This window comes from Otolemur garnettii, unplaced genomic scaffold (genome assembly GCF_000181295.1).
Source record: "Otolemur garnettii isolate 467f Iridium unplaced genomic scaffold, OtoGar3 scaffold00032, whole genome shotgun sequence".
NCBI lineage: Eukaryota > Metazoa > Chordata > Mammalia > Primates > Galagidae > Otolemur > Otolemur garnettii.
Genome location: NW_003852427.1, coordinates 12786674 through 12797929, shown reverse-complemented (window position 1 = coordinate 12797929; position 11256 = coordinate 12786674). Strand labels below are relative to the sequence as shown.

Genomic DNA, 11256 nt, shown 5'->3' with positions numbered 1-11256 from the left:
GTTCTGTCTCCAAAAAAAAAAAAAAAAAAAATTTAACATCTCTTCATGATAAAAACACTCAACAAACTAGGCATAGAAAGAACATACCTCAAAATAATATAGGTCATGTATGACAAACCCACAGATAACATTATACTGAATAGGGAAAAGTTGAAAGCCTCATCTCTAAAAACTGCAGTAAGACAGGGATGCCCACTTTTGGTACCCTATCCAACCTTGCACTCAAAGTCCTAGCTAGAGCACTCAGACAAGAGAAAGAGGTAGAAGTCATCAAAAGTAGAAACGAGGAAGTCAAACTATTCATCTTTGCTGACAATATGACCTTATCCCCAGAAAAAACTAAAGATTCCACACAAAAAGAAAAAAGAAAAGAAAAACCCTCTTAGATTTGATAAATGAATTCAGTAAAGTTACAGGTTACCAAATCAATGTGCAAAAATGAGTATCAGTTCTATACACCAATAATAAGGTATACAAGAAAATAATCAAGAAGGTAATCTCTTTTACAATAGCTACAAAAAAATAAATAAAATACCTACAAATCAATTTAACCAAGGAGGTGAAAGATCTCTACAAGGAAAACTACAAAACACTGATGAAAGAAACTGAAGGCAACACAAATGGGAAAACATTCTTTGCTCATAGAACTTAAAAAAAAATTAAGATTGTCAAATTGACAATATTGCTCAAAGCAATCTATAGGTTCCACATTCCATGTCAAAATACCAACAGCATTCTCCACAGAATTAGAAAATAAAACACAATCCTAAAGTTTATACTGTGCAGAAAAAAGATATACTGTGCAAATAGCCAAAGCAATCTTGAGCAAGAAGATATTACAAGGAGAGAGCAAACAAAAAAATGTGGTATTGGTATAAAAATAGACACATAGACCAATGGAACAGAGTAGAGAACTTAGCATTACAGCCACACATTTGTAGCCAACTCATCTTTGACAAAGGTGTAAGAACTTATACTGGGGAAAGGATACCCTCTTCAAAAAAAGATGCCTAGAAAATTGGATAGCCACATGAAGAATGAGTTAATTTTTATATATGGAGAAAGGTAGGGTCTAATTTCAAAGAATTTGTGACTAAAACCTCAAAAACACAGGCAACAAAAACAAAAATAGACAAATAGGACTTAAAATGAAAAGCTTCCGTGCAGCAAAAGACCATCAGAGTAAAGAGAGAACATGTTGGATAGGAGAAAATATTTGCAAACTATTTATTCAACAGGGGACTAATAAATATCCAAAATATCCAAGGGACTCAACAGGAAAAGAAACAAATAATCCAATTTAAAAAGTGGGCAAAGGACATGAATAGACGTTTCCCAAAAGACAAAACAAATAGCCAACAGGTATATGGAGAAAATTCTCAACATCACTAATCACAGAAATACAAATCAAAACCACAATAAGATGTCATTGTACTCTAGTCAGAATGGCTATTATTAAAAAGACAAAAATAACAGATGTTGGTGAGGATGCAGAGAAAAGGAAATGTTCATACATTGTTGATGGGAATGTAAATTAACATAACCACTGTGGAGATTTCTCAGAAAACTAAAACTAGAACTATTTGATCCAACAAATCCCTCTACTGGGTATCTACCCAAAAGAATAGAAATCAATACACCAAAGAGATACTTATGTTTGCATGTTCCTTACAGCACTATTTACAATAATGAAAATATGGAATCAGCCTAAGTGTCCATCAAGGGTCAGATGGGTAAAGAAAATGTGGTGTATATATACACAATAGAATACTATTCTGCCATTAAAAGAATGACATCACACCATTTGCAGCTACAAGGATGGAATTCAAGGTCATTATGTTAACTGAAGCCAGGCACAGAAAGACAAATATTGCATGTTCTTACTCCTATGTGGGAGCAAAAAAAATCTAATCACCTGGAGAGGAAAGATGGAGAGCAGAATCTTGGAGAGATGGAGTGGGGGGAAGAGGGAAGGAAATGAGTTTAAGGGTATAAACAGAAGGAATAAAGTCAACGTTTAATGGCAGGGTAGGGCGACTGTCATAAACAAAAACATTGTATTAATACTTGGGAGATGGACACCCTCAATACTCAGAGTTGCTTACTGTGTATTATGTACATATAACAAAATTTCATATGTACCCCATAAATTTGTACAGATAAAAAAAATAAGGAACAAATCATTGTTTTGAAATCAAACACATGAAATGAATCAAATGTTTATCATGCCTTTCCTATATCAACTGTATCACTGAATACCCCGTAGAATAAATGAGAAGTGCCTCTTTATAAAAGCATTCAACCTAATAAAAGATAGAATTTCACTATTTTGCAATCCTCAGTGAACAAATAGCTGTATTACATAGCAGAGGCTGCTAAGATCACACAAAGACAGGCAACCAGATATGATGTGCCTTCTTTAGTCTTTCGAGAGAGAGAATAGAACCTGGACCTGATCCAATCTCTGGATCCAGCTGGAAATTTGCAGGAAATACCAAGGGCAGTGGAACATGCTGAGCTGCACATGAGTTTGCATTCATCAAAATGCAGACTATGGAAAACTCAGCAGGTAAAACAGCCTGGGTGCTTCAGCAGATAAATTGTACAGAAATTAAAAGGGTAGAGGAGGAGCCTATACATTAAAAGACCTTTCTTGAGTGGATAAGACCAAACTGTGGTATGTAGGAATATATATTTAGGTAATAAAATCATAAACTCAAGGAAGAAATTAGTATAAAAAGCAGGATAGTAATTCCTTATGGGAAAAGTTAGGCTCTGTGATTAGGGCAAGACAGCTGGAAAGGGACTGGGGTGGAGGGGTCCCAACGTTCTATTTCCTGGCCCTGTATGGTTTCCTTGCCTTGTAATGATTCGTCAAGTTATACATTAGATTTGTGAAGTTTGTCATATCCTTGTTTGTTTTTCTTTTTTATAATAACAAAATTTTGTAAAGTATAATCAAGTTCTTTCCCTCAAGAGGCTCAGAGTCTATAGAGAGGTGGAAATGTAAACAACCAGTTTCAAGAAAATGTGATAAATACTCTCAGGAAAGTATGTACATGTTTCTATAGAGCTGAAGCAATTGAGTATGGCAGGTCCCAGAAGGCTGCCAGGAGGGACACAAAGCCTGGCCTTGAAGGGACAGCCATTCTCCAAGTGGACATGTGAACAGCAGAGTTCAGAGACCAGGCTAAGGAGAGTAATGTCACAGTCCCTTTTTGCTGGCGTCCTTCAGGCACCAAACGTACACATGAGTGTTTATTCTGGCACTGGCTTTCTTTATGCCACTTCAGTTGTCTAGAGCCAGTTCCTTTAAGACAACAGAGGTTAGGAACGTCAACCAAAGGAGCATATGTTCACATATTTATGTGAATAAACTAGCGTTTTTCTGCTTTTCCTCGTTATAAAATCAGAGCTACAGGGACAGTCTGGGAAAAGGTGCCATCTTGACAGCTTTTTCTGAAAACAGTGTGGCTGCTACAAAGATGAGATCCTATACTCAGACATAGTCTCTATAAGCACTCAGAACAGAATGGAAATTTCTCCCTGAGTTACCTGAGCAGAGAGAAAAGAGGGAAGGAAGAGCTTAAAGAAGGTAGATTCTTCCTCTGACCTAAACTCCAAATGGCAGAATGCCCCATCACATAACCTAACCAAGAAGGTAAGACATTGAGTATCCAATCACAGAATCTGACTTATCCAAATGGAAGATGAAGAATACAACTTATTAGGCTACATTTTCTGAGAAACAAAACACAAGTTATATGATTTGTATATTAGAATCAAAGAGCGATGGGGTGTATACAATTTGGGGTGTCACCTGCTAGCTCTCTTCCTGGGTACTATGTAAATAACAGCATGGAGCCTTAGCAAGTCAACATCTAGTAGGACCTGGGTGTTCTGAGGGAACGTATGTGATGGGAGAGCAGAACTATTGTCCAATCCAGGAGCACTTATCCTTCACATTCACCTGGCACTAATCATTGGATATCTCTAGTAGTAAGCTGGCACTGGAAACTAAAAAAGTCCTCTGGAAATAGAGGTAAGAATAGCTTAGAAAGGAATTGAAAAGCCACTTGTTTACATGTTTCTTCTTCTATAACTATAGTACCCAACTAGGTGTAATGGGGAAGTAAGACATAGGGAAATGCTTTATAAATGAAAGTGTGGGGTGAAGAGTATCTTACAGAAATAAAATGTGCTTGCCTTCTTCATACAGCTGCACATTGACAAGAATTAATCCTTACAACAACACTATTTATCAAATCTATACATATAAACACATGTGAATGCTCTCAATAAGTACAAAGTCTTCCTCTACAAGCTGGGACATTATATTTCATTACTCCACTGCCAGATATAACATCAAGTATTCATCTTTCTGAGCCAAGTATCTATCCCATTCCTTAAACAAGATGGAACAATTGGCAGAGGCCATACATAGGTCTGAGTTTGGGGACAAAGCAGCTTATATCTATCCTCAGCCTAAAAATGATGAATTTATGGACAAAAGAGACCATGTTCTTTCATCTGCCTGTTTAAGACTTGACTCTTACAGAGAGAGCAAAACTCCAAGAAAGACCACTGTGTTCCAAACTTACCTGACCAGTTGCCTGGGGTGCTTGCTAAAAATACAGTCACTTCCCAGGCCACTTCCCATATCTGCTAAATTAGAATCTCCAGGGGAGTATTTTAAAATCTGAACTTTTAACAAATGTCCTACATGGTTTTTATGATAACACAAGTTTAGAGAAAGCCAGGATATAACACAGCTCCACAGGACTCTCAAACCAAAGACTTAAAGAGGGCCAAAGAAAAGAGATATCTTAGTTTTCTTGGGTTGCCATAACAAAATACCCTAGACTGGGTCACTTAAACAACAGAAATTTATTTTCTCAAAGTTCTAGAGGCTGAAAGTCAGAGAATTCAGCACCAGTGTTGTCAAGTTTTGGTGAGGGCTCTCTTCCTGGCTTACAGATAGTCACCCTCACATGACCTCTTCTTTGTGCAAAGTAGGGTAGTGGGGAAAGGAAGGAAAACATAAACATGGGGCCTTGATGTCTCTTTTTATAAGGGCACTAACCTAATTTGTAAGGACCCCATCCTGATGACCTCATCTAATGTTAATTGCCTCCCAAAAGTCCCATTTCCAAATATCATTACATTGGGGGCTAGGGCTTCAAAATATAAGTGTGGGGGTAAAGAAGGCACAAACATTCAGCCCATGGAGTTTAGTCCCCTCATGGGGGCAGGTGTTCATTTATGAAACTGAAACTGTACTTGGGGGGTTTGCCTCTCACCAAAACTCCTTCACACAAAGCACAGGCTTGAGCAAGCTATGCACCCACTGGTTTTGGCAACTTACAATGGACAAAACATGACATTTCAAATAATCAAAACAACTAACAGGAGAAAAATCAATGTTACCAGGTATTTTGGATGTTAGTTCAGTTAAGCACTATATTTAGCTCTGAACCTGCTGATAGCTCAAACCAAAAGAGAAAAATACATTTGCTAATTGTCTTTTCCATTTCACACATGTTAAATTTTGGGTAGAGTTCCAGCTTTTACTTACAGCTCCTGAACCAAACTGCTATTTCCAAACGTATGCCCTTTATAGAAAAGAAAAGTCATTGGGTTTTTTTTTTCCCCCAAGAGCTTAACATTTTGTTTCAATGCATTTCTAGCTTATTAGAGAAGCAAAACTAGTCATACTAAAAATACCAATGGGGAATCTCCTTCCCCAAACATATAACAGAACTTGATGAGAAAAATAACACATTTTGCAAAATCTGCAGTTTTTTTTTCTTTTAGATCAAAAGAGTTTTCTTACTTTTTAATAATTCAGATAACCTTGAAGATCCAGCTACTTTCCAGTCATTGCTCAACAATGAAGAGCTCAGAAAGTCACTGATTCCCTGATTCCAAATCAGTTATCCAATTAGGCAAGTTCCATGACTCAGTGCGCCTATAACAGAAAGAAGACAGCTCAGTGTGCTAGAAGAGTAGTCTCTGGTTTCAGGCCCAGCTCTGAATTGATGGGTTCCATCGAGCAATTTGTTTACCCTCTCTGAGCCTGTTGTCATTAATTCAACAACTCTTTCTTGAGCATCTAAAAGGGCCAAGCACTGCATCCAGCTAAAGAAGATAGCCTTGCCCTTAAGGAAACCAGTATGGAGAAAAAGGGAGTTTTCCATTCGATAATGTAATTGTTACTTTCCTGGTATGGGTGCTTTGTGTCTGTAGCTCACTAAGTTGTCACTCAAAACAAAAACATGTGAGTGTACAAAGGAACAAAGGAATGGGGGAGTGAATAAAACACAAAAGCTATTTTTAGCCACCTTCTTGTGTTCTTTGTCTAATAACCCAGGCCCAAGTGGTCCATCTTCAACTGGACCTCTCTTTAGCCTTTTATGCTCAGAAAAAAACTCATTTATTGGCTGTAATCTGGCCCCTTTATTCTTCTTGGCATGGTTATTCAGAATCTACTTCTATCCCTGATCCCAGCCCTATTTTCCTATACAGTAAATACAACAAACATCCATTGAGCACATAGTTTGCCCTGGGCAAACCAAGATGTTGGAGAACACAGGCTCTGCCTCCCACCTTCTGTGGTGATGGATGGTGCTTTGTGTGGCCCATTCCTGGCCAGAGAACCTGTGCCTCATTTCTCTGACTCCCAGCTGCTGAGAAGTCAACACAGGAAAAATGGCATCATGTGCTCCCCAGAAGAATCTTAACATCAGCAAGTTCTACTGCCCACCTCATCCTAGCCCCCCCCCCATACATTTTGTAACAAAAGTATCTGTTTGGAGCCTAGAACTGGCCTAACCCTTCCATACACTTAATAGCCTGCAAGTCTCAATGCTACCGCCAATCCCTGTGTGCCATGTACTTGTCTCCACCTCCGTCATTTGAATCATTTCCCCATCGTAAGTTGAATCATGACTGAAACACCAGTTTCTCTAGAAAGTCTTAAAAGAAAAATAAATTTTAAAGATAAAATAAGTAGCATTTGATTAGCATGTCAAAGTTTAACACCACTTCTACATATGCTATTTCATTCAATATTCACAACAAAGCTTGAGGCTGAGAGGGTAAATGACCAGACTGCAGGTTACAGGGCCAGTGAAGTGTCAGAGCTGGCATTTATGAACACATCTTCCAAGCCCGTCTGAGAGCCTATTCAGAGGAGGCCAAGGGTTTGGTTTAGTGCTGAGATTCACAAAAACTACACGTTTAGTGTTTGCTCCGATAGCGTTATACTGTAGTTCCCCCTTCTCCACAAAGGCTATGTTTGAAGACCCCCAGTGGGTGCCTGGAACCTCAGATAGCACCAAACTCTGTATATTCTATGTCTTCTTAATCTGCTAACCAAGATGGCTTCAGGTGACTAAGGGGCAGATGGCATCTACAGCAGGGAGACTCTGAAGAAAGGGAGACTCACATCCTAGGAGGGACAGAGGGGATAACGTAAGCTTTTATCACACTACTCAGAATAGCACACAATTTATAAATTATGAATTATTTCTGGAATTTTTCATTTAATATTGTCAGGTTGCAGTTGACTTGATAACTAAAAACCATGAAAAGCAAAATCACAGGTAAAAAGTACTGTCCATAGATATAAACACATAACTCCTCTGGCTGAAAAAAAAAAAAAAAAAGTTCATTGTAAAGGTAAAACGCAAGTTTAGAACTGTGTAACATTTTGGCATTTTTAGCATATTGAGAAGCTCAGTGGAAGTTACCCAGGCCTCTCTCAAACTCTTGAGGTTTGACAAACATTTTTTTTAACATGATATCTCATGGTGCTTACTTGCTGTGACTTGTGGTTTTTCCATCCAGAAATAAAATTAGCTGGATTTTCCTGGATTTTCTCCAGTTGTACATATATCTTATCTACCTCACCACCTTAAGAAGCACCTTCATTGACCTATGTCTACCAGAAACTCTAACGAGATCACTTGTCTGAAAGAGTCCACAGTTCACCAACAAGGATAAGATCTGTGTATTTACTCGCTAGAAAACCCAGCTAGATGCAATGTATGATTCTGTCTTGATAAATTATCTTCTAAGGGTGATATTGGTAGGCTCAAATAGCCAAGGAATGCTTAAAATCGTATCTCTAGGACTCAATTCCTTCATCCATAAAATGAAGGAAATAACATTCTAATGAAAATGAATGGAAGATCAAGCGCTTTTCAGATGAGTACATAAACTTACAAGATGTTACAGGAAATGCCAAGTCCTGAGCTTTAATATCTCCCCTGGTCCCTGTCTGGGCACAACGGCTGCCCATCTGAAAGGAAGAGCCAAGCTTTCCATGTGCAGTTGGAACTGCAGACCCTCCCCAGTCACCCTCCTACTGTCATAACTAGGCTATGTTCATGCACACCCCTCTGCTTTGCTGCTTAATGGCTCCAGCCAGGAGCAACAAGACTCCTGGACTCCCCTGGGCTGCATCCTCCCCTGTGCCATACACTCAGGGTGTCACAGGGATGACATGGGTGCTGTCCAGTTATGGGCCCGCTCCATTAGAGGCCTCCCCACAATCTCACACCCCGAGTCTTTGGGGGCAGCTGCGGATCTTCACAGGCCAACCAGTGCTAACTGCTTTCCATTTACCCCCCTTCTCTATCTACTATGGCTTCTCAGAAGTTTGATGAGGTGAACTATTCTCCAGCAGAGGAAATAATATAAAGCTTAAAAGTCATTTTGGATGGAATGGTGAAATAATTCCTCTCTGTTTCTTTTTGAACCCCAAAAAAAAACCCCAAAACTGGCAACCTGAGTCAGCCTCTGGGGATTTCATTATTGATAGATTGGAGGGAAACATAATGGCTTTAGATGAACAGGTTTTTCTTTTAACTTGTTAGAGCACTTTGGAAGGAAGAGATGAGAAAGACAGGTGCTAGACAATAGAATAAACCTGGCACCAGCTTATTTACATAATTTTGTATGGAAATGCATTGAAGTATGAAGTATAAAGTGACTGTGTTGAATAGTGAAAATAAGGTATTTTGGAAAACAATCTGTGTTCACCACCCAGCTCTAAACTAACTGAACATTTTATGAAATACCTCTTCTTTGTGAAAATTACTGGTGGCTTAAGCTGTATGTGCAGCTTTGGGGAAAAAAACAATCTTTTATGCTATTGTTTAAGGTAATTCTTAAGAATGCATTCTCTAAACAGATGAGACATTGAGTGGGGAATGGGAAGAGCACATTTACACCTGACACGGCGTGGTCCATTCACCATTTCTTCATGATTAAAGGCTAAATCAGGAGGGCCAGGAACGTGTGTGTGGCATGTGCAGCAAAGATTACAAACAGCAATTTTGGCACAGCAAATTGCTTCCTAAACGAAAGGGCAGGGGATTTAAAGGTGAACATAACTGTCTCTTTTACCGCATGCAAAGGTTGTGCGGTGTGAAATTCCTAAATCCTAACTCCCTTTTGACAAGTATTCCTTAACAGGCCTCCCAGATATCTGAAACCGATTTTAACACACGCTGGCCCTCCACTGACCACAACGTTACCTGAATGGTGTGGTCCGATTTCCAGGCTGCTCACCAGTCCTCAGGCCTATGGGGTGAGTAAATATCCCACGTGGGACAGGCTGGGTGAATATTGATGAGCCCAGGCACCTCAAGCCTATTACTCCCCGGCTTGAGGAGGAAGCATTTTAAAAATTCACTGTGCCAAGAAGCATTTCTCTTCCCTTGTCAGATGTTGCTGATGTTGGCTTATTCTTTTAAAGATGTGATTTTTTATTGTTAAACATTTTTAACCATAAAATGACCTTAGAACATGTGGAAGGAGTAATGTGTCCTCACAAACTGCTGTGTTTTGAGGTTTTGAATATTAGGCCTATGTTTTACGGCTCAAGGGAATGGAACAAAAAAAAAAAAAAATGCTGAGAAGCGATTAGAATTCTTACCAACAAATCAGAGTGTCAGGGAATTGGAAAAGAGCAGTAACTGAGAGTTAGACTTCCTCTTAGAGGTTGTCCATCCCCTAACAGAAACATAGAAAAATCATGTCAGACATGTTCAGGGCCCAGCAGCCAAGGGCAGACCAGCCGCCGCACATGACCTGGCAACAGATTAGAAACGCACCTGCTCAGGCCCCACTTGAGAACTGAGCTTGGACAGCTGTGTTTTAACAGGCCATCCACAGGCTGCTGGTGTAGGCTAAGGCTGGGGACCTCTGCCACTGCCTTAAGGTCACCTAGCCAGGGTCCATGTTTAGGGTGGCCTTCCCAGAGCAAATAGAAGAAGAATGATCTTAATTTTTTATTTCAAGGGAACCTCTGTATGAGGAAAAGTACTATTGGCCAGTCAGTTTCTGGCATTTTCCACCACGGTAACTTCTCACCATTTCTAGCATGCGCTGCCCAGCGCTTCTTACCTTAGTCGTAGAGACCCCTATGGCTATGTGTAGTGTCAAGTCTTCAGTGTTGACTCAAGAAAATATCAGCCAAGGCAAGACAGAGTAGTTACAAAAAGGAAAACATCCCATTTGCTTATACTGTAGGACTGCTATTATTTTCTGCCTTTATCATGAAATGACCTCTCCCTCTCTTTCTGAAAACTAGGAACAGCTAAAAGAGGATGATGTGGAATGCATTGTCAACCAGGACGAGCTGGCCATGAATTATCAGGAGCAAGCCTCGTCCCCCCACAGTCCCCCTCCAAGGCTGGGTCCGGACCAGAAAGCTTCACCCCAGGCTCCAAGCAAGGAAAACATTTATGAGGGCGACCTTGGCCTAGGAGGCTATGAACTCAAGCTTGAGCAAACTGCGGGTCAATCCCAGTCGAATTAATTGGCACAAAGAGTGCAAATGTAATCACAAGTAATGCAGGGCTCACTGAGGAGTATAAGCCAAGCTGATGAGGCAGTGTAGGGGAGAGACTGGAAATGTATTAAGAGCCTGAATTGGAGAGAATCAAAGCCTTATCACATATATCCTCTGGTGCCTGAAGAAATGAGAATTATCACCCCTTAATATTATGCAACTGAGTTTAATTTTTGACAGCAGACATTTCTGTTACTGGATTGACTGGGGCATGGGTGGGACAGTCAGGAGCCCCGCTGCAGGAAGGGTGAGACAGAGTGCTGGGCCAGGAGGGGGCTCCTGCTTCATGTGATGCTTTCTAGGCTCTTCACTTTATTAAGAAAAGAGTTTAAAATAAGAGTTCCTGAGAGTAAGCATTTGCTCCTAAACTGAAGGGAACATCCAGTTACTTACTA

General features: G+C 39.9%; 1 protein-coding gene across 1 annotated transcript in view; it reads left to right on the top strand.

Moving 5' to 3' along the window:
• Positions 1-11134, top strand: part of SLC9A9 (solute carrier family 9 member A9) — a 574234-nt gene extending 563100 nt beyond the window's left edge. The window contains exons 17-18 of the mRNA XM_023512997.1: positions 9490-9595; positions 10601-11134. Of these exons, the coding sequence (XP_023368765.1) occupies positions 9490-9595; positions 10601-10828 (334 nt within the window). The 3' untranslated portion in view covers positions 10829-11134. The remainder of the gene's footprint in view (positions 1-9489; positions 9596-10600) is intronic.
• The last annotated feature ends 122 nt before the right edge of the window (positions 11135-11256 follow it).